Below are 21099 nucleotides of genomic sequence, written 5' to 3' on the forward strand. Positions count from 1 at the left end.
CCGAGCTGGCCGCACCTCTACAGCACTGCCCCTCTCGACCAGCAGGTGGCAGGGCCCAGAGCACCCGGGGCTCACCCTTCCCACTGCCCCGCCCTACCTTCTGGACTAAGGGCTGGGAGGAAGGGGGCCTGCACAGGCAGACCTAGAAGAGGAAGAAGGGAAGGGCTATGGAGGACACGTGGCTTGTTTTTGACTTTGGTTTATTTAAAAAACAAAAAGCCAAAAAAAAAAAAAAAACCAACTTTATATACAAAGTCAAACTGAAACCACGGATTATGGAAAGAGGCGAGACTTATGGGGGGAACAGGGAAAAAGGCTGGGCCAGAGCCAATACCACATTCTGAACATGGGGAGGTGCTGGTTTCTTCTGGCAAGTCTGGGGTGGCTAGAACACAGTGCTCTCTGGGAAACACAGCCCAACACCAAGAGTTTGCTAGCACGGACTCCATTCCTGCGATGGCCAAGGGAGACCCTTCCCCCAAGAACCTGCTCCTGGACCTAGCAGGATTTGTGCCATCCGGAGGAAGGGCTCTTACCCGCCCCCGCCAGATTCCACGTCTGTTTCTTCAGTTTATTGGCATCAGACCTTATGACATACTTGAAAAGCCTTTTCCTCCCCTGTCTTATTCTAAACTGGAAAAGGACAGGAGAAAGCACAAGACTAAAGGGCCCCAGGAGAAATCCCAAGGTGGAGGGCAAAATGACATTCGAGGGGTGCAGAAGGTGTTGGATTTAGTTGTTAAGTGGAACCAGGGTTCCCCACTCATCCATCCCACATAGCGCAGACCCCACCCTGACGGCCTGAGCTCCTCTACAGAGGCTGAGCACAGGGGTCAGCCACCCCTGCCCATGGCTCCCAGGTCCTGCTCCAGCTGCTTTCTGGAACCAAAAGGGCTCGAACGTCAGCAGGCTCCATCGCTGACCCCACGGGAGGGCAGCTGCTGCGCCAGGCCCCTTCAGTTGCTAGGTGCCGGCTCCTCCTTCTCTACCCAGCTGTCAGCCTGTAACGAGAATCAGGACTTGAGGAGGAAGGGCCAGGACGGGGGTGCCCACCGACCCCCCTTGCTAGGAGCAGGCTGCAGCAGAGGCCAGACTGACCCCCATCCCCAGAAAGGAGCAAGTGGGGAAGCCGAGGCGAGGTGTGGCGAACTGGGGTGGGGGCGGGAGGGGCAGAGCGGTGGCTGGCTATCGTCCTCACAGCCTCCCAACAGGACACCGAGCCGGCCTGGCTCTCCCCCGGGTGGAGAGAGGGCTCACCTTCTCAACCATCCGCTGCATTTCCAGCTGCAGGGGGGTCAGGCGCCTCCGGAACTCCTGGAGCAGCCGTTGCAGCTGGTTCTTCTGGCGCTCGGCCGTCCGGGCCGTCTCCTCCGCCTCGGCCAGCCGGCTGCGCAGCTCCTGCATCTCCGCCGCCAGTGTCTTGTTCGTCACCTCCGTGGCTGAGAACCGATTATGGCTCTCCTCTGGTGGGGGGAAATGGCAGAAAGACCCCTGCTAAGGTTGAGTGTCGCAGCCCAGGGCAAGAGGCCCGAGGCGTGAGGAGCCTATGAAGACACACGTCTGCATGTCCTATCCTGGTTGGGTCCCTGCAGCCGCAGGCCACTCACCCAGCTTCAGTTCCAGTGTGTGAATCTTGTTCTCCAGGTAGAGCCGTCCGCTGTCCTGCTGCTCCGCACGCTGCAACAGGTTCCCCACGTTGATGAGGCTGCCGTTGTGGGACACCAGGCCTTTGTGTTCCGTGGGAGCAGCACCTGGTTTTGCGTTTTTCCCCGAAGGAGGTAGCAGGTCCAGGTTTCCTAGAAGGGGCCGTGAAGATTTAGGGAGAGGTTCTCAGGAGAAAGCAGCCTGCCCTGCCCGTCCTCCTGGGAAGGCTGCAGGGCACTCCTCAGGACGCACCGAAGAGCACCTCCTCGGGAAGCCCGGCGTCTGTGCCCTCCTGGCGGCTGTACTGAAGGCTGCGGTACTGGCAGATGTTCTGGGTCACCACCCTGCTGACCAGCTGTTTGGCCTACAGAAAACACACACCGAAGAAACCCACTGACGAGAAGGGGCAGCCCTCGCCCCTGTGACATGCAAGCACCCTGAGCCACCCATGGGAGTGCATGCACAGGCGCCAGGGGAGGCCATCTGAGGAGGCCTGAGGGGATGTAAGAGCAGGCACCTGCTCTGCACTGAGCCGGAGCCCAAGGGTGAGCAGGATTCTCTCCAAGTCCCGCCGGTGCAAGTAGCCACACCAGTTGGCGTCAAAGAAGACAAAAGCAAGAAGACAGTCCAAAGGGAGCACGGCAGAGGGGTCCAGCTCCTTGGGCTGCAAGATAGACAAGGATGAACAAGATTTACAAAGCATTCTCTGAACAGCGAAATCACCCAGGAGGTAACCCCCTGAAAAAGGAGCTGACATCATCACACCCGGGTACCCCTTCCAGCTGGAGATGGGAGCCCTGGGCCACTTGGGCACCAGGGGCTGTCACACACACACAGGAGCCGAGTGTGCTCCTGCATCAGACACCGCCCTGGTTCGCCCAGATGGAGCTACTAAAGCATCCCGGATCCTGTGAAAGTACCACTCCGCAAGCCAAGAACCACATTTGTCTTTTGTCGGTCAGAGGATGCCAGGAGTCATACGGTAAAGTCTCCCCATCCCAGCAGTGAGTCAGAGGCCTCGCTAGGCTTCACTGTCAGTGGGGCGGGGGGAGCAGGAAAGAGGTCTCACCATGTCCTGAAGAGAGGAGAACTCCATCTCTGATTGGTTCGAGGCAACCGACCGCACCTCTGAATCTTCCAGCTTGGCTCCTGCTACAGGAAGCCCGAGGTAAGCAGGGAGCAAGGAGACCCCTCCCTCCCCCCGGGGCCCAGATGCACAGCCATGACAGGAGAGCACCAGCTACAGAGCCGGGAGGCTGCTGCGTGATGCCAGAACGTACCAAACTCTTCTTCGCCGTCATCCCTTAGAAGGAGCAGCTCTGGGTCAAGGGCCATCTCACAGAGATCCTCGGATGCCTCACCCCGGGGTTTTTCTTCTTCCTCTCCCCCGGAAGACGGAGGTTTGGGCAAAAGCCCATCTTCCTTCTGGAAGCAAACCAAGATGCGAACGGTCACCTGTAACCGCTAACAATGATAAGAGCCGACATTTGTGCGCTGGCCGTGTTTGGGCACCGCGGTAAGGGTTCTCTATACAGTCTGGTTTACTGCGTTGTGACGTGGGGTTCAGAGTGAACTAGGGCAATTCTCAGGCACCTGGCATTCTCTTTAAGAGTCAATTCAGTCCCATAAGAAATTACATTTATTCAATAGCATTTAGGAAGAAGCAGACCCATGTACTTTAGAAAGCATTAAGAAAATGCAGTGTGCTAGTTAACCATCAAGGAGCCCAAACCCCTGTCCTCAGAGCATATTAACTTCTGTGCTGCCGTGGCCCGTCGGCCACACTTCCAGGCCCACCTCCCTCCCAGCACCCCACCTCCTGGCTGTGTGGCCATGTGGCAGAGTGCAGTGCCCTACTCCTGAGGACGTGCCAAGGCAACGGGGTGCATGCAGGCAGTGAGGGGACAGTGAGAAGAGCCCCGCAGAACCCCCCCAGCAGCGCTCAAACCCGCTCGGCACTCCCGTGTGCAGCCCCAGTGCCCAGGCAGGCAGCAGAAGTACTCACCGGTGGGGCGTCTGACTCGGCAGCTGTGCCCTCACTCTGTACCTCATCCTTGGGCTCCTTGGCAGCCTCTTCCTTGACTGCTTCTTCTTCCTTGGCTGCCTCCTCCTTCTCAGGTTCAGGCGGAGCCACTACCTTTTCAGGAAGGCTCAGCAGCATTTTATAAATCCTATAGCCAAAATCCCTCTGGAGCATCTCCAAAAACAGCTCAGCCAACACCATCACCTTGTGGAAGAGACAACAGCAGCCCGTGAGCATCTGGAGAAAGGGAATGTTCCAAGCCCTCCATCCCATACACCCTGCCACACAGCCCTTCCAGACCCCTACACCTACTTCAAAAGAGATCCTTTCTTTTGGCCTCCGGTCCTCCACAATGCTATGGAGGGAGAGGTTTACACAGCCAGGGCGGGCCATGACAGCAGGTTCTAGAGGGGGTGGAGGGGCCTCGGGGAGATCAGTGTCCATTTCCTGCTGTGTGGTGGCCTCCGGATTCTCCGCATTCTGTTTAGAGGTGTCTGCTACTTGCTCTGATGTATCAGCTGCCTGCTCCGGAGGCTCTGCTTCCTGCGACAAAAGTCAAGAGCTATGACCACCTGCAACCAGAGGTCAGGACACCCACTCTGCCCACTTGTCTGTAAGGCTTAGCCTTACCCCAGACACCTCTTGGGCTGGGGGAGCTGCCTCTGCAGCTTTCTGCTGGCACAGGGCCTCCCACTCTTCCAAAGTAGGCATGATGGTCCAGACATCTGGCAAGTACACCACCACAGTCTGGAGCCGTCTTGGGGGACCCGGCTGCAGGTACTGAAACTCAGCAAAGCGCCACCTGCTCACGGCAAAAGGAAAAAAGAAGTCCTGACCCACAACCTTTACAGGTGCTTCAGTTTCCAACCAACATTTAATGAGCACATACTGCACACGCAGCGTTGAAAACATGAAAACAAAAGAGACCAAGTCCTCGAGAAGTGGTTCCCCGATGGGCCGACATGAGTAAGCAGACAATTACTATCCAGGGTGCTCCCAGCACCAAGGACCACTAACGTGGCTGGGGGGTTGCATGTGACAAGCCTTGAAGGGTCGGCTGGCCCTCAACACACATACACCTCCTAGTCATGCTCACAACCAAGACAATCATCTGCAAGGGCTGGAGGGAGGGGTGAGGTAGGCCTGGGGGAAAAGAAGAGTTCTGACAGGTCAGAAAGGCACAGGAACCTGGTCTCCCAGACAGTCGTGCCAATGAGCCACCAAAGAGAAGCCCAGGACAGCCACTCACCACTTTGTGCAGGCGCTCAAGTCAATGCCAGTCTGGGCTTGCGCACAGCGAATGGCAGTGCGGACTAGCACCTGCGGGTCGCCCTTGGGGTCGAGGCCATCCAAAGAGGGAGACCACTCCCCCCCAACCAGCACTGCCTCTTCTTCTTTCCGGCTCAGCAAAAACTGCAAAAATAAATGAGATAAAAAAACAAAAAAACAATTATCTGGATCTCTCACCAGGAGGCAGCTTACCACCCCTGGGGAATGAAAGCAGCAGGATATGGTGAAGAGTCTGCCACACGGGGTGGAAAGCAGGGGAGGATGGATCTCTCCACCTACAAACATGAACTAGCCATGTAACTTTTTCTGACAAGAACATCCTAAGCCATGCTGTCTTTCTGGCAAAATGAGTGGTCATTTCAGTTCTGGGCTCCTTGTTTCTACGAGCTCGTGAACAGGAGCCAGGCTGCTGAAAACGTGACAGGGCCTGGCCATCATCCAGGACTACCTCCTGCCTCATGAACTCCAGCTCTTACTTTAATCTGCTTCAGAGGATGTTCTGGTGTCTCCCTTGGCTCAGCCAGGTCATCCACAAAGAGCATGCAACAACGATACAGTTCCTCCAGTCCCGGGGAAGAGAGCAGCAGTACCTGTGCAGGGCAGCATGAAGGACACGCTCAAGAACTTTACTGGCCTCCAACCATGGGACAAGGCAGCAGGACCTCAGTCCTCTTACCTTAGAACTGTAAGCGGGGTCACTGTCTGCAGAGGTGGGCTCAGCACCAGCATCTGGAGCTGGCTCCTTCTCAGAAGATACCTGGATGCGGCTTGGAGGATGGAGGGAAAAGGGCTGGCTCAGAGGGAAGGCTGACAGCCAGCTCAGACACACAGCCAGAAAATCGGAGGGCACCAGGAGGCTGCGGTAGCGGCGCTGGAGCTCTAAGAAGTCACAGGTAGGGCTGGGGGAAGAAAGCAAGGGGATCCAGACTGAGCAAAGACCACACTATTTAAAAAATGGAACCATGAAAGACTTGGGGGGAGAAAAAGGGCAAATTATTTTCTAATCTGGGAAGAAGACATCTCTGAATAGAAAAAGATGGATGAGATTTGACCACTAAAATGTTTCAGCCTCAAAAAAAAATAAAAAATAAAAAATAAAAAAAATAAAATGTTTCAGCCTCTAACAGCAAAGTAAAGTCGAACTGGGAAAGAAAATACAGAAAAACATTTGCGTATCTGACAGCTACGGCTCACTATCTTGATTGAAGAGAAGCAAACAAATTATATCAGGTTCACAAGAAGGTTCACGAGTCTGAGAGAAAACTGAGAAAATGGTCATCAACAGGTACTTACCAGAAAAAGAAAAGACTTAAAAGCCTGTGAACGCCTGCTCAATCTCACTTAGAACTAAAGACATGCAAATCAGAATATTACTTTTCTCCAGAGAGACTGACAAGGACTGAAAAGTTTGGTAGCACAGCACTGCCAACAGCAGGGGGAAAGGAAAACTGAGCACTTCAGGCCCCTCGGGCAAGAATGGAAACCAACACAGCCTCTTTGAGAGAACCGGCAATGGATGTGCAAGTTCAACATCAGACCCTCTGAGCCAGCTACTCCATTTCCAGGAAATGACCTCAGTAAACTACTTGCCCCTGTCCACACGGACTGTTTGTGACAACAATATGTAGGATGATTAAAATGTGGAAACAGAGAGCTGGTGAAATAAATGGTCTATCCATTCAGTGGAATATTGCGTAGGTGGTGAAAAGTATGAGACTAATCTAACAAATGCTAACATGGAATAAATTCTAAGACACATTAAGTGAAAAAGCAAAATCCCAACCAGTACGTACAAGAGGCTTCCGAAGACATGTGTGTGGCTACCTGCTGGCAGTCACATTCTGATTAGCAGGAGGCGCTACCTGCATCCTTCTCCAAGATATGGGGACCACACCATCCTATGAGACTAACCTGGGAAAGCAGCTGGGTTAGCAGGGGGCACGGGACAGGCCCTACCCGGCCCTGCAGAGAGGAACCACTGATGCCAGAAAGGGCAGCAACAAGCCCTCTTTCCCTTGCACCTCGAGGAGGAGGTGCCAGGAGGCTGCCCCCTACCCTGAGCTCGGGCTTAGGTGAACTTTGCTACTGGGGCAGTGGCCGGAGCCCTGCCTCCACGCTGCTGGAATCACTCATCTGCCTCTGAGTCAATCAGTTCCTAAGCACGATACATAAGCTTGCAGGCCAGAGTCCTCCCATGCTCTGGAGCACTCTAAAAATGAGTCTAAGGTCCCCCTGGAAAACCAGTCCCAGGGTGCTTAAGATCAGGACTTTTCTACCTAAATTAGAACTGGTATTGGGTACCTGGATTCTGACCGGTAAACCTTAATGATAACCTGGCATAATTATTTCTGGTGATAAAATCACAAAAGCTCTATCAAGGCATCCATGTCCAAGGCACTATGATGGTCAAAATTGTGGAGATTCAGAAGCTAAAAACTGGGATCCCTGGGTGGCTCAGCGTTTTGGTGTCTGCCTTTGGCCCAGGGCATGATCCTGGGGTCCCGGGATCGGGTCCCACATCAGGCTCCCTGCGAGGAGCCTGCTTCTCCCTCTGCCTGTGTGTCTGCCTCTCTGTCTCTGTGTCTCTCATGAATAAATAATCTTTAAAAAAAAAAAAAAAAAGAATCTAAAAATTGTTAGATTAAGAAACAGAAAGGTCCCAGGCGCATGACCCTACACACAAACACACTTATTCTTGCATAGACTGTATCTCATTTACACAAGAAACTGTTACCAGCTGCAAAAGCCTCACCCCCCACCCCAGCCTCACCACTCACCTGTCCACAGTATAGGGAGTGAGATGGACCCGGTAAGGAGGCAGGTCATGCCTTGGTTTCTTAGCACCCCAAGTCTCTCCACCAGCCCGCTGCTTGCGTTTCTTGGAGTCATAGTCATCGCTGGGGGGGTTGATCCATCACCAGGAGGAAGAAACCACAATGTTACATTAAGATTCAATACCTACTGGCCTAAAAGAACTGGAAACAATCTGAATCCCCAACATCAAAGAAATGGATAAAGAAGCCTAGCTAACAGCCATCTAACATTTATAACATTGTTATAAAGTTATTAAAATGGACCTTTAAATACTTATAAACAGAAAACCACCCATGGTGAGCAAAAAGACTAGTACAGGAAAGTATGTATATAGTATTGTCTCAACTGTGCAAAAAAAGCTTTAAAAGACTGAAAAGTAGTAAAGTATTGGGGCACGCCTGACTGGCTTAGTTAGTGGAACATGTGACTCTTGATCCAGGGTTGTAAGTTTGAGCCCCAGGCTGGGTGCAAAGATTACTTTTAAAAAATATATCTTATAAAGTATTAATGATGAACACCTCTGACTGGTAAGGCTTGTGAATAATTTTTTTCTATTTTTCTGAACTTAAAAATTATAGCTAACGTAATTTTTTGAAATGCCAAGATTTTAACTGATTTTTAACATGAGACACGTATATAGCATCATGCAAAGGATTCTATAAAGGAAGTTTTATTAAGAGACAGTTCTTGTAACAAACCCTTAGCACTATGCATTTAAGTCATAAAAACACTAAAACCCTTTGATCCAATTATTCCATTCTTGAAAATATTATCCCAAGGAAGTTAACTCAAAAGAAAAACATAAGACTATGAATAGTGGAAAAAATTCACGCTGAGAGGCGCCTGGATAGCTCAGTCAGTTAAGCGTCTGTCTGCCTTCAGCTCAGGTCATGATTCCAGGGGTCTGTGATCGAGCCCCACATCGGGCTCCCTGCTCAAAGGAGAGTCTGCTTCTCCCTTTCACTCTCCTTCTGCCTCTCTCCCTGCTTCTACTCACATGCTCTCTCTCTACAATAAAAAATAAAATAAATAAAATAAAATAAATTAAATAAAAAGATTTTACTTTTTTTAAAAGATTTTATTTATTTATTCATCAAAGACAGAGAGAGAGAGGCAGAGACAGGCTAAGAGAGAAGTAGGCTCCCCGCAGGGAGCCCAACGTGGGACTCCATCAATCCCAGGACCCAGGGATCACAACCTGAGCCAAAGGCAGACACTCAACCACTGAGCCACCCAGGCGCCCCCAATAAATAAAATCTTTAAAAAAAAAAAAAAAAAAAAAAAATCAAGCCAAGAATATGAAAACCACATTCAAATCTAGTTAATACTTGAACTTTTAGGATTATACCGCAATATGGAAAAAAATGTTTGATCACTTTAATCACAATGTATAGAAATAATTTGGACTCTAAAGTCAAAATTTTTTAAAATTAAAATTGAAAAAAATTATAAAAAGTATGCTCATACTCAGAAAAATTATAAAAAGTATGCTCATAAAGACCACAAAAGAACATAGAAAAAAAAAAAGCAGTAAGTAATTTCTCTTTTCAAAATTGTTTTCTAAAGGTCTTTAAGAATGGTAACCTTTACAGGGAATGACACATTTTTATCGTATTTTAACTTTACCTACCTAATAGCATGTACTACATTATACATTTCTATACTTATGACAGTTTCACTACTTTATGGGTTCAGAAGTAAAAACAAAAAAAGAAAAACCTTTAGACCATTATAAAATGCCAGACTGATAAGAGAAAACAAAACCCGCATGTCTCACGAGAGAAAGGAAATCACTGTCAGTTCTTCCTGCCCAGGTATGGCGCAGACTGCAGTCTATTTACCAGAAGGCCTCTGCTCTTCCCTTCAGACCCACCTGTCTTGTTTCCCTGATCATTCCAGCCCTGGGCATCTAAGTTCATTACATTCAACACAAGGTTTTTCATCATTTCTCTATCTGCCTGGCTCATTTCCTGGTTTATTAGCATCTCCATCCGAAAGCTGCCTTGCAATCTTGCCTTTACAGGATGTCAGTACTTGCACGTTTCTAAGAGTCATTCTGACAGCTCTCCTCAGCTCATCCACGACTGGGTGAACACTTCAGTAAAGGCTGTCCACCCCTAGTGACGGTGGATGTCCCACTGAATCCTAGAATTCAATGGCCAGTTTTCTCTCCTCACTGTGAATCGTAAAGAACACATTAGAAAAGTGGTACCAGTGGGAGACATCTCAGTAACCTCAGCAGGATGCTGCGATGGCATCCCGCTGGATATGCCTGTCCAAAAACCTCAGTAGTTCAGTACCGGCAGTCCAACGGAGACACCGTTACCTCCGTTACCTCCCACCACCATTATCCCAAAACCTGAAATTTAAAATAAAACTTGGCTTCCAGTCAAAACGCTAAAGTAGCTGGACTCCTTTGTAAATTGTTGTTCTCCCCGAGTGACCTAACTCCTACTGCTCCCTTTCCTACTTCGCAGCCTCTCTGTACTGACTGATGGTGCTATCTCTCAGCCAGTGGCAAGACCTCCTTTCTCTAGAAGCCACGACGCCAAAGCATTATGGTGAGAATCATGTCACACAGGCCTCACACAGGGCTTGGCGTGTCCAGGACAATCAAATGCATGTGACTATACAGAATTTGAAACGAAAGCACAAAGTCAATAGCAACCATTGATTCCCACCCAGGCTACACTATCCCTCAGGGCACTTGCTGTGATTTGGTAATGATGCCTTTAATAAACCCACAGGATGGGAGAGGTACAAAGTCTGAAAATTGGAGACAGGGAAGATGCACAGGACAAGAGGTGTAGGTGTATGCAAAATATACACCAGTGACTTGAGGACAGAACAAAGCATTTCAAGTAGTGGAAGCACGGTGGAAAACAATCCTGGACCACAGAACCATTCTCCTAGTTAGAGTTCATGATGACCTAGCCCAAGGGAACATCCTTTTGTTTGCTTTGCTTGTATTTGCAATTTTCCATAATAAAAAAATTAAAGTAAGGACCGACAGAAGAACTAAAACAAGTCAACAAACTAGCCCAGAGCTTAACTCCTAGGAATATAAGCATAACCTTCTAGGGAGAGAGTAAGGCAGGAGAAGGAACACATGAGCTGGAGAGAATGGGGAGTGTGCTCCCAGCAGTCCCTGAAGCTCAGAGATGATACAGGATGGCCTAAAACACCCCCAACGTCCCAAAGCTACCATGCCGGCTGCACATGTGCCATGAAGCTATTTACATGTTCTAGGCACAGGCCTGGACTTTTGGGAAGAGTGCAACCTATAGACTCTAACGCTAAACTGAGGTGTACAGTGTATATAAAGAAACGTTATACTACAAATTAAGACATACTACAAATTTATACTACAAATTAAGACATTCCCATTTTTTGGACAGTCACCAGTATCTGCATAGTTTGATTTTTGGCATCTCAGTCTTAAGGACAAGAATTAAAAGGGAAATTTCTATATTTTAAAAATTCAGTGTGGTATTTTGAAAGATAAACTATATTATCAAATCCCTGCTGAACCAATTTATAAAGTTCTGACATTGGCATATACATCTCAGTGCATCAACTTATTTCAGGGGAAAAGGCCCAGGATCTAGTTGCAGAAAGAGAATGCTGGTGTCAACAGGTGGCAAAGAGACACTGCTCCTAGAGACAAATAAAGTATCTTCCCTATTTGATCATTCTCTTACCTTCGGCCTTGATCCAATCGTCCGTGAGGGCCCCGAGCAGGAAATCTGTTCAGGTGGCTCAGATGAAGTGTGTGGGATGTTTGGAAGAGACTCAGAGCTACAGAGAAGAAATGGCTGGTGACTCTAAAACCCTACATATCTGCCCAATTTCCCTGTCCCTTTCCTCCAGTGATAAAAGTACTCCCTCCTAGTCTGAGAGTAACCACCTGAGAGTTACAGGCCCATTCATCCAAAATACCCCATAAAGCCACACCCCAACATCCATCCCACCGGTACGCACGCTTCTGAGGAAAGAGCGGAGGAATCCGGTGAGGCTGGAAGATCAGCTGGGGCTGAGCTCCCAGAATCCCTTGCTTCTGGCCCAGGGCTGCCACATGTAGAAGGGGAGGTGCTGGGGACTTCAGCAGGGGCTGTAGGACAGTAACCAGGAAATTCAGGGAATCCTGTGGCTGATGTGCTCACTACCTTGGAAAGATACAGCCCCACCCCTTGACAAAAGTAAGGTTCTTGCCCAGCTGTCAAGGCACTGGGGGTTCCCCCCTCCCCTTTCCAATGCAGACACCAGAAAGACGAATACCTGGTTGGAGAGCGTTTGCACCTTGACAGCATTCCAGGGCACTGCCTGGCCTGGGTTGTATGCAGCCTTCACCAGTACCTTCTCACCCAGCTGGGGCAGCCGGCCCTTCACCACACTGCCAGCACACAAGCCAGGAGACCCAGTCAGGAGACAGACCCTGGCCAAGCCACCTTGACTGCCCCTATGAGGCCCTGCCCATCAAGATTTCGCACACCTTGCATAAAAACAGCAAAGCAATGGCTTCAGAGGGGCCCCACCAGCATGGTGACAGAACTGAATTCAACAAGCATTTCCAGAAAGGGACTAACCTCAAGCCTACCTGAGCTGAAAAAAGACCTCTTCATCCACCACCCCAAAGTAGTCATGCAAGCTGGTAACAATGCCAGTGAAGACCCGCTGCTTCTCCCCACCCTGAAAGAGAATAGTGCAGTTTGAAAGTAACAGCATTTGTCTACGCTCTGCCATTAGCATCTCATCTCCAGCCAAACCCCATCTAGCTCAACAGAGGATGGCATCAAGGGTCACATGAAGGAAGCACACAGAAAGAACAGTCATAATCTACTGCCGGGAGGAGGAAGAGATCACACTGAACCTTAGCTCACAGGCTTCTTCTGGGATTTCCAGTTCTTTAATTCCAAGAAGCACCCAAGAGATTTCAGCCAGAACTTAGGACTCCCGGTCAGAGGTGTCTAGTTACCTCCATCCCAGCCCAGGCCAGGAGCTCCAGGAAGGATGAACATGGCAATGCAAGAATGAAAGCACCAGGCCCCCATGCATGCTGCACTAGTCCCAAGTGCTGAAGCTCACTAGAAAAAATGCACAACCTACCTGAAGGTGCCTGGCATTTTGGGACAGGTCTGTGGCCACAGGAGGAGTGAGCAAACCAGGAGGAGGACCCAGAAGAGATGTTGAAGCTGCGCCTATGTGGACAGAGAAGCAATCTCCAGGAGCTGCACCCACCATTTTGAGCACCAGAGTCCTCCAGAAGGTACGGGGGACCCAAAGGGCAAAGGGACTCGAAGGGACTCGAAGCGACTCCTCCGCAGGGTCTCACTTGCCACCACTGTGCTCGTCTCCTATCTTCCTATGAAACGTGGGCAGCAAACTGCGCTCCCCCAGAGAAACCCCCAAAGCCACATTTTAAAAGACTAACTCCAAAGCACATCATACCCACTATGGGGCCAAACAGGGATAAAGGTGATCACCTGAGAAGTTACGTCCCCCTGGAAGCGGGTTGATCCGCTGGCGCTTAAACTGGGACATTGGGAATGCTGTCCTCTTTCAGAGTCTTAGAAAAAAACCTTTAATTGGAAAAGAAAGAAGTTAAGAGCTCAGAGGGAAATTTTCCATCGACTCCCCCCCACACACACACACACACAGACACCCCAGCCAAAAAGTAACGGAGGATCTTGATGTAGGTGTGCAGGTGGGTGCGGAGAATGAATGGAGGAGCTGGAGAGCACATAAAGCAGGAAATGCAAAAACTACACCGCTGCAGGGTGCCCTCACGGTAGTGTCGTGGTGGGTGATGCCGTCAGGCTGTTTTTAAAGAAAAGGAAACTGAAGCTCGAAGAGACTGAGGCTTGCCGAGGGTCACATCACCAGTCGGTGACAGAGCTGAGCCTCGCACCCAGGTCGCCAACAACTTGGCGCCCCTCTCCCTCTCCGCGGATGCCTGGGGAGACCCCGGTGACACTCATTCATTCAAATACATCCGTCAAAAGGCCCTCCACCAGGCCCGGGAAAATGGAGGAGGCCGGTGCGGGAGAGGAGGAGGTGTGGGCCCTGTCCCCGGAAGCCCGGCCCGTTGTTCCCCGGACCGGCTGCTGCGAAGGGAGCCCCGGGGCCCGGCCGACGCGAATCCGGCAGCGCGCCCGCCCGCCCCGCCGCTCCCGAGCTCCCGAGCTCCCGAGCGCCCCGGGCCCCCGCTCCCGCCTCAGCAGCCGCCGGCACCGGGCCTCCCGGGCCGGGCCGGGCCGCGGCGGGGCCACCGTGGGAGGACCGAGGCGCGCGGTTTCTCCTCCTCCTCCCGCCCGCCCCCAGGGCCGAGGCCGTTGCCAGGGAGACGGGGCTCGCAGTCCGAGGGGGGCTCGGCCCCTTCCGCGCCCCGTGCATCTTGGCCGCCCGGCCCTCGCAGCCCCGCGGCCGGGGGAGGGGCAGACGGGCGGAGGGGCGGCGGGGGGCCCCCCAACCCACCTGCGGGCCAGGGCCGCGACACCGGGGGGACAAAGACACCCGGAACCACCACAGCCGCTGCTGCCGCCACCACCGGAAGCGCCTCTCCGGAAGCGCGACCACTGGTCGGAAGCTGCCACTCTCCCGGATATGGTCCCTCCCTCCGCTCCACCGACTTCTCCCTTCCCCCACGCCGCCTGCCATCCCGCTCCAACTGTGGAGCGGAAGTGCGCCTTCCCCGATCGGACGCGCGTTAGGAAGCCGGGCCTCGGTGGTGCCCCCGCTTAACGGTCCCATTGGAAAAGTAGGTTCTGGCGCATTGGTTCCTAATCAAAAAAAAAAAAAAAAAACCGGCAGGAGCAGGACCCCCAAAGAGAGTACCCACCGCCCGACACCTGGCCTCCTGGCGGAGCCCCGGGCTGCAGCCGCAGAAACAGCCCCTCCTGTCTGAGGGCGGAGGGGCGCCCCCGCGGTGGCCATCTCTAGGAGGCGTTCCTGAGGGACTCAAGCCCGTGACTTCATCCCCAGCCCGGCCCTTGCATTGACAGCTCCCCTCCCGACCTCCGATACCTACCGGAGACTAAGCCTTTCCCCGTCCTCAATTCCCAAAGAGCTGGGAGCCCAAGGTGCTGCAATAAATAAACCACCACAATATCTTGGTAGACATTTACAACGTGCTCAGGAACATTTTCCTTTAGTCCTCACAACTCTGGAAGGTCACAGAGGTCAGGAATCGGTGCCCTAATTCTCAAGCTATGAACCCGAAGACCTTGGAGAAGTGACCTGCTTCAAGTCTTGCCTGCTCCTCACTGGCCACTTAAGCCTCCACTGGCAGCCCCAGTCCTCCTGTAGCCGCCTCAGGCCTCCCCGTCCTCCCTCCAGGGTGTCCCCCTCCCAACACCACACCCTCCTCCCCCTCCCCGTTCATTTAACATTCACAGCGTACTTGGATGAGACAGTTTAATCTCATTTTATCTTCATAACAAGACTGTGAGGTAGGTGGGGCAGGTATCATGAAACCATCTGGGAGGTTAAGTAGGAAGCCATGGCTCAGAAAAGTTAAGGGATTTTTGTCAAGGTCATAAAGCTCGTAGGAGTCTCTGGTTTTGGCTCTGATGTGTAAAGGGACCAAAGCGGCGGAGGACAGATCTTGAAGGTTACTACTCTGCTCTTCTCCACGTTGTCCCAGGCAAGCTCTCTGCAGAGGCACCCAAGGTGGGACCCTCCTGCCCCGTCCTGGGGCTACCCACGAAGGTATGAGGAGGAAGCAAGACTCCAGATCAGCCCACTGAGGAATGAAGGCCGGTTCCATCCTTCTGCAGTTACCTCACCAGTTACGTCACCCAGAGGACCAACCCCCTGAGCGCATGATTCAGAAGACAGGGATGGATCCAGCCAGTTTGCAACAGTGACACACTCACAGAGATACACGTATCATTTTGCATAGATCCACCTCTGTGACACGCCATGCCCCAGTAGGACATCGTGCCAAACCTGCTCCAAGGACTCCGGATAAATAAGTTAGTTCACATTGTCTAGGACCAGGGATTTCTGGCAACCAGTAAGGAGCCCGGGGGCTGCCACACCTGGGGGGCCTCTCAGGGAACCAGGGCTCCTCTGCCAGGCTGCCCAGAGGAGAAAGATCCAGCTCTCTCCTCAGAGAGAAGAGTGAGTATCAGCAGCTTTTCCTGGCAGTGCCCAGAAGCAGCAGAGGGCAAAGGGCGAGGAAGAAGACTTCACTGCACACCCCTCCACCCAGGGTCACGTCCCCGCACCAGGAGGTCTCAGCATACAGAGAGGTTTTTCGTTCGCTGCTTCTTAACCACAAATGATGGCATAAAGGTCTTCCGGAGTGGCTGGCATGAAGTTCTTTCGGGGACCCCCCTTGACTCAATCCTGTGCAAAAGGAAAGGTAGCTTTAGGCTAGGAGGGGGACACGAAGGCAGCAATGGCCACAGACTTGATGGGGAATTGCCTATCTGCCGTGGGGAGCCGGGGACTTCGGCATGGTGCTTCCTTGCCCCACTGAGTTATTCACCATCACCCCCCATCATCTATTGGGGAATCCTCTGTGTCCCTTTGCTCTCCCAGCAAATCTGGGAGGTGGCCTAAGGTTCAGCTGCGAAGGGTGAGGGCTTGCTGGGTGGACATGAGGGGGTTTCCCCTCTTCTGGCCCTGCCCCTGCCACCGTCTCACCACACATGTGGCCTCAGGAAAGCAACTGCCTTCCCCAGTCCAGTCCCCATCCTCCTCTGTAAACGGGATGTGTTAGCTACTTTCTGTTTCTTCCAGCACCCTCTCCAAGACTACCTGCGTCTCTCAGATTTCAAAGGGACCAAAAAAAAACCCACAACTGGCAGTCCAATCTCAGCATCCGGGTTCATCACTCCTTTCGCTGCCCTAACCTGGGCTGGGCCCCAGGACTCACCTAGGGGCACGCCCATCAGAAGGGGCAGGGGACTCAGGGTGCTTCGGGCTCCTCCAACGGATCCGGTTGAGCAGGACTTTGACCTTGTTCCAGTGGGAGAGATCCAGCTGAGCAGAGGGTGGGGGGATCACCACAGAGCTCCTCCCCACAACGTACCCCTGACCAAGCTCCCAGAGACAGCAGGCACCACAGCCAGGACAAGTCACCCTCTCCAACCAGGAATTCCATCACTTTCTGAGTGTTTCCAGCCTTTGGGATATGTACACATCCCAACCAGCCCCTAACCCCCTCCATCCTGTCACCTGCCTCCGCACACACCCATCACCTACCTTGTGTCCCTGGGAGGGTGGGAAGATGTGGGCTGGCTCTGCGGTGGCCTCTGACAGCCTGTCAGGGTTGGCACTTGGCAGCCCTACCTTTAGGGCTACTGCTGTTTTTGCCCCTTCAGAAAGAGAATCAGATTACCCAGGGCCAGAAGCAGGAACCCACCCATCAAGGCCAGGACTCAAAGGGTCTGCCTGGGGGGCCCTGGGCAGGCAAGACACAGTGGGAGATGCCATGGCCCCTCACCTGTCTCCTGTGCCTGGCTCAGCAGTTTGCGTGCCTCACTGCCTGGGGCACGAGAAGGTGGAGGTGAAGGTGCCAGGATTGGCTCCCCCACCTCCTCCTCTTCCTCTGCCTCCTCCGCTTCAGGATCCTGTACACAGGACAGACGGGCACTTGGGACCTGACTAGAGGGCTGAGGCTGTTCTGAAGGGAGCCCTGGTTCCAGGGGTCCCAGACCTTCTCTGCTTCCCCCACTCACCTGTCTCCACCCACCCCCCACTGGCCTGTCCACCTGCAGCTCACTCACCCTTGGGGGCCTCTGGGTCTGCAGCTGCAGGTAGAGCTGCTGAAGCCTTGCCATCTGCTCCAGCACGAGGCACAGGTGTTCCAGGTAGCGGAGACCCTGCCCTGGGAGACAGGCCCAGGCTTCAGGCCCCAGGCCCCTGACCTGTGGGACAGAGTGAGGTAGGGGAAACCCCTGAATTCAGCCAGACGCCCATCCTGGGCAGCCAGCAGATGGGAGCAGAGGGGCCGGGGATAGTAGGCGCACACCACCAGCTGGCCTCCCTACCCGGCCAGGCATGGCCAGGCTGGCCCCGTACTGCCCCCCTCCACACAGCTGGGAGTGGGCCGAGGCAAGAACAACCCGTCAATTAGAAGCAAGGAATGCCCCACCCCGAGAGAGCTCCAAGGAGAAAGAGCCAGTGAGGCCCCACAGCCAGCAACCCACCCCCAGCCCCCCCACCCCCGTGTGAAAGGGCCATTTCCATCGCACTCTTCACCCAGCCTGAGAGGTGGCGTGGCACTCACCACCTCTGCTTCTTCCAGGCCTGCCTCTAGGTCCGTTTCTGCCTCAGTGGCCTCCTGTTCCCCTGCTCCAAAAAGGGGCACATCATATTGAGGCTTGCTTGGTGGCTTCAGGGAACGGTGGTGGGGCGGCGCGCCGGCAGGGGAAGCCGGGAGTTGGCGGGACCGCTCCAGCACCTGCTCCAGCTTGTGGCTGGCCACAAGCCGGCCTAGGTGGGCGGGAGGCTCCATGGAAGCGAGGGCCCGGGGCTCAGGGCTCCCTGTGGGCTCAAAGTCCAGAGAGTCCTGAGAAAGGCCCGGTGAGGCGGTCAGGGGGCTGTCTCCAACCACCATCTCCACTCCTGAGTCCCGGGAGGCCAGTTTGAGAAGCGGCTCCTGCCTCCTGGGACCTCTCAACTGCCCATCCGCCTTCCAGGAGGCCAGCGAGCACCCCTGAGCAGCGTCCGGGATCCGTCTGTAGGTGCTGCTGACTCCAGGTACTACGCAGCCGAGCGCCAAGTCCTCAGCAACCCCATCTGCCAGGAGAGTGAGTATCAGGCTGAGCAGGCCGCCCCTGACGCCCCCAGCATTCCTGGCAGCTGGCAGCATTCCCCGCGGAGGAGTGTCCTGGGCCAGAGGTGGAGGGAGGCGAGCCACTGGGTGGCCACCGCCCCGCCCAGGTCTCTCCCTTCCCTGGCCTGGAGAAGTTAAGATGGGTTCCCCTCACAGTAGTCTTTGTTGGCCATCACAGCCCCCCGGGATCTGGGCTGTGTGGCAGGCAAGGCCTGGTAGGGCACATTCATCAGCTCCCGGTCTGGCCGGTCCCCCTTTTGAGGGGGGAGCTGCTGCTTCTTGGGATCCCTTGTGCCCTGGGGCCGGGTCCGCCTAAGACCTCCAAGTGGTGAACGGGGAGCCTCGGTCTCTCCAACTACTCCCCACGGGGCGGTAGGGCTGTGACCTACTGTGACCACCCCCACCCCCACCCCCACCCCCACCCCCACGTCGGGACACGGGGAAAGGCACAGAGAAGGAAGCCTGGGGTCGGGACTGGGATGCGAGATCAAGTCCCTCCGGAGCTCCCGGGGAGGGTAATAAAAATAACAATCGCCGTAGCCGTGGCGGGCTGCTGTGCTTTTAAATGAGAAATAGTGAAGATTTTTTGGAGAGCTGGTGGGAAAAGGGGGGGGGGAGCTGATTGGGGGGGGAGCGGAGGCGAAGCCGCGCCCGGCCCCAGGGCTGCCCTCGGCGCTGGGCCCACCCAGCCTGATGCACCAGCGCCGGCGCGAGCGGACAGACCGACGGCCGCCCCCGGCTCCCCAGGCCAAGCGGCCCCCGCCCTCCCGGCCGAGGGCGGTCTCCTTCGGGGACGCGGCCCCCACCGCGGGGGGATCCACTGGGGGAGTCAGAGGCCGGGATGGACGGGGCCGGTCTACCGCCCCCACCCGGGGCTCCGGGGCGCGGCGCCATCCCCAGCCGGTCCGAGGGGAGGCGGCCCCGGGGCAGGAGGCGGGGGGGACTCACCCCGGCCGCCGAGCGGCTCCACCGCGAAGACGCGCCGCCGGCCCAGCATGGCCCCGACGCGGCGCCCGGCCCGCCTCCCCCGCCGCTGGCTGGCGGCTCCGCACGCGTCCGGCCCGGCTGGGCGCGGCCCCGGACCCTCCCGCGGGGCGCGGAGGGGAGGGGCGGGGCGGGGCGGGGCGCGCAGGTGAGCGGCGCGGGGGGCGCGGGCAGCGCCTGGGTCCGCCGACCCTCGGGCTCCGGGCGCCGTCGGCTGCAGCTGCGGCCCCCGCCCCGCCCCGCCCCGCCCCGCCCCGCCCCCGGTTCCCTCGCTGCTCCGTCTTCCTGCCGCCGAGATGCCGCCGCGGATGGGGGGCGTTGGCGGGGCCTGGACGGGGCGCGGAGCGCGGAAGGAAGTGGAGCCCCACGGAGCTGCGGCAGAGCCCCCGCCCCGGCCCCGACCCGCGGCCCCGCGCTCCCCGCCGTGTGCCCGGGCCCGCCGCGCAGCCGCCCCAAGCCCGCCGCGGCCGACGGTCCCCCTGCGCCGAGCGCGCGTGTCCGCGGCGAGAGCCGAGCCCCGCGGCGCCCCCTCCTCTTCCTCACCCGAGCACCTCGGGGAACTGGGCCCGGGGGGGGGCCGAGAAGCAGCCTGGAGGCCGCGTCCCCACCCCCACCCTCTTTGGGCCCATGCATTCCACCGTCCTTCACCCCCAAAGGCTCCCAGCCTGAAAGGGGAGCTGCCGAAGGTGACCCGAGGGGCCGCTGGCCTCCAAGGAGACCTCACTCGCCGGAGGAAGGGGACAGGACTGGAAAAGTCCCGGCAGAACCCAAACCCCCGGGAGGCAGATAAGGGAGCTGGTGGACGTGCAAACTTGCACCTGAGCCTCGGGGGGAGGGGCTGGGGCCGGAGCCCTGGGAAGGAAGTGGCCGTTAACTGGGAGGGGAGAAGACACTACCCACCCCGCTGTGCTCCTTGCTCCTTCATACCCTTCCTCAAACACCTTACACGGGAGCCTTACCAGGGGGCCACAAACTAGAAGATTCTAACTGTGTAGGAAGAGGAAACGGAAGCCGGTAGCCGGTAGCCAAGTCGGGAGACAGAATGAGAGCCTAGTCCCTCAATTACCTGCCATTCAATTACCTTGATTTTCAGGCCAAGCCCTACCCTGCTAGGCATAGGTCCTCTGGGTTGCCCCCTCCTAACCCCATCCTTCTAGGCAGCACCGCTACTCCATTCCCCTTGCCCAGATATAGACGGGGACACTGAATGCAGGGCCTGGCAGGAACTGCTTTATGCTTGTCCAACAGGATGTGTGGCACCAAACCCCATAGGCAGTGTCCGACCCCACCCCAGCCCTCCTAGGTAGGAGGGTTGGAGGGCTGGCCCCTATCAGGTGGCTTCCTCCCTCCAAAGAGAGGGTGGGGAGGTAAAGGGGGGGAACCTTTGCCAGATCTCGCCCTGAATTTGGAGAATGTGGGGCCAGATTCCAAGCAGTCTCCCTGGTGACTCTGGGGCAAGAATGCATCTGGAACAGGAAGCCCAGCCAGCAGGAATGCAGTGTCTCAGCACAAGGCTTTGTGTGGGCTCAAAAGAACCCACACCCCCACCCACACACAC

The 21099-nt window shown here is 55.1% G+C and overlaps 2 protein-coding genes across 10 annotated transcripts; both read right to left on the reverse strand.

Annotated features, from left to right (window-relative positions):
- Nucleotides 1-183: 183 nt before the first annotated feature.
- CCAR2 (cell cycle and apoptosis regulator 2) lies at nt 184-14401 on the reverse strand. Of its 6 annotated transcripts, none has more exons than XM_072796292.1 (21): nt 14246-14401; nt 13255-13350; nt 12878-12969; nt 12369-12460; nt 12050-12164; nt 11753-11882; nt 11473-11569; nt 7735-7854; nt 5634-5856; nt 5434-5547; nt 4917-5080; nt 4298-4469; nt 3980-4210; nt 3650-3871; nt 2925-3069; nt 2714-2793; nt 2162-2308; nt 1897-2008; nt 1608-1796; nt 1258-1463; nt 184-1001 (listed from the first exon to the last, which is right to left on the reverse strand). In XM_072796292.1, exons 2-21 carry the CDS (start codon nt 13310-13312, stop codon nt 957-959), a joined length of 2754 nt encoding a protein of 917 aa, XP_072652393.1. In that variant the 5' UTR covers nt 13313-13350; nt 14246-14401; the 3' UTR covers nt 184-956. The 6 variants fall into 6 exon arrangements, with proteins under 6 accessions (XP_072652393.1, XP_072652392.1, XP_072652391.1 ...); XM_072796291.1 differs by having other exon boundaries at nt 2714-2796; XM_072796290.1 differs by having other exon boundaries at nt 2925-3108.
- Nucleotides 14402-15170: 769 nt separating this feature from the next.
- C24H8orf58 (chromosome 24 C8orf58 homolog) lies at nt 15171-19603 on the reverse strand. 4 transcript variants are annotated; one of them, XM_072796333.1, is made up of 7 exons: nt 19506-19603; nt 18009-18520; nt 17506-17646; nt 17223-17349; nt 16982-17094; nt 16653-16735; nt 15171-16120 (listed from the first exon to the last, which is right to left on the reverse strand). In XM_072796333.1, exons 1-7 carry the CDS (start codon nt 19552-19554, stop codon nt 16009-16011), a joined length of 1137 nt encoding a protein of 378 aa, XP_072652434.1. In that variant the 5' UTR covers nt 19555-19603; the 3' UTR covers nt 15171-16008. The 4 variants fall into 4 exon arrangements, with proteins under 4 accessions (XP_072652434.1, XP_072652432.1, XP_072652433.1 ...); XM_072796331.1 differs by having other exon boundaries at nt 16653-16759; XM_072796332.1 differs by lacking the exon at nt 19506-19603 and having other exon boundaries at nt 18009-18945.
- Nucleotides 19604-21099: the final 1496 nt, after the last annotated feature.

This window comes from Canis lupus, chromosome 24 (assembly GCF_048164855.1).
Source record: "Canis lupus baileyi chromosome 24, mCanLup2.hap1, whole genome shotgun sequence".
NCBI lineage: Eukaryota > Metazoa > Chordata > Mammalia > Carnivora > Canidae > Canis > Canis lupus.

Excerpts from the sequence above, each read along its gene's own strand:
- CCAR2 (XM_072796286.1), bottom strand. The coding sequence starts at position 13,312 with ATGTCCCAGTTTAAGCGCCAGCGGATCAACCCGCTTCCAGGGGGACGT. Across the intron at positions 1,797-1,896 it reads TCCCGAGGAGGTGCTCTTCG|GAAACCTGGACCTGCTACCT; the intron begins GTGCGTCCTGAG and ends GGCCCCTTCTAG. Across the intron at positions 1,002-1,257 it reads TGCAGCGGATGGTTGAGAAG|GCTGACAGCTGGGTAGAGAA; the intron begins GTGAGCCCTCTC and ends TTCTCGTTACAG.
- C24H8orf58 (XM_072796329.1), bottom strand. The coding sequence starts at position 18,593 with ATGCTGCCAGCTGCCAGGAATGCTGGGGGCGTCAGGGGCGGCCTGCTC. Across the intron at positions 17,647-18,008 it reads GCCTGGAAGAAGCAGAGGTG|GTCAGGGGCCTGGGGCCTGA; the intron begins GTGAGTGCCACG and ends TCTGTCCCACAG. Across the intron at positions 16,121-16,652 it reads TCTGATGGGCGTGCCCCTAG|GATTGAGTCAAGGGGGGTCC; the intron begins GTGAGTCCTGGG and ends CCTTTTGCACAG.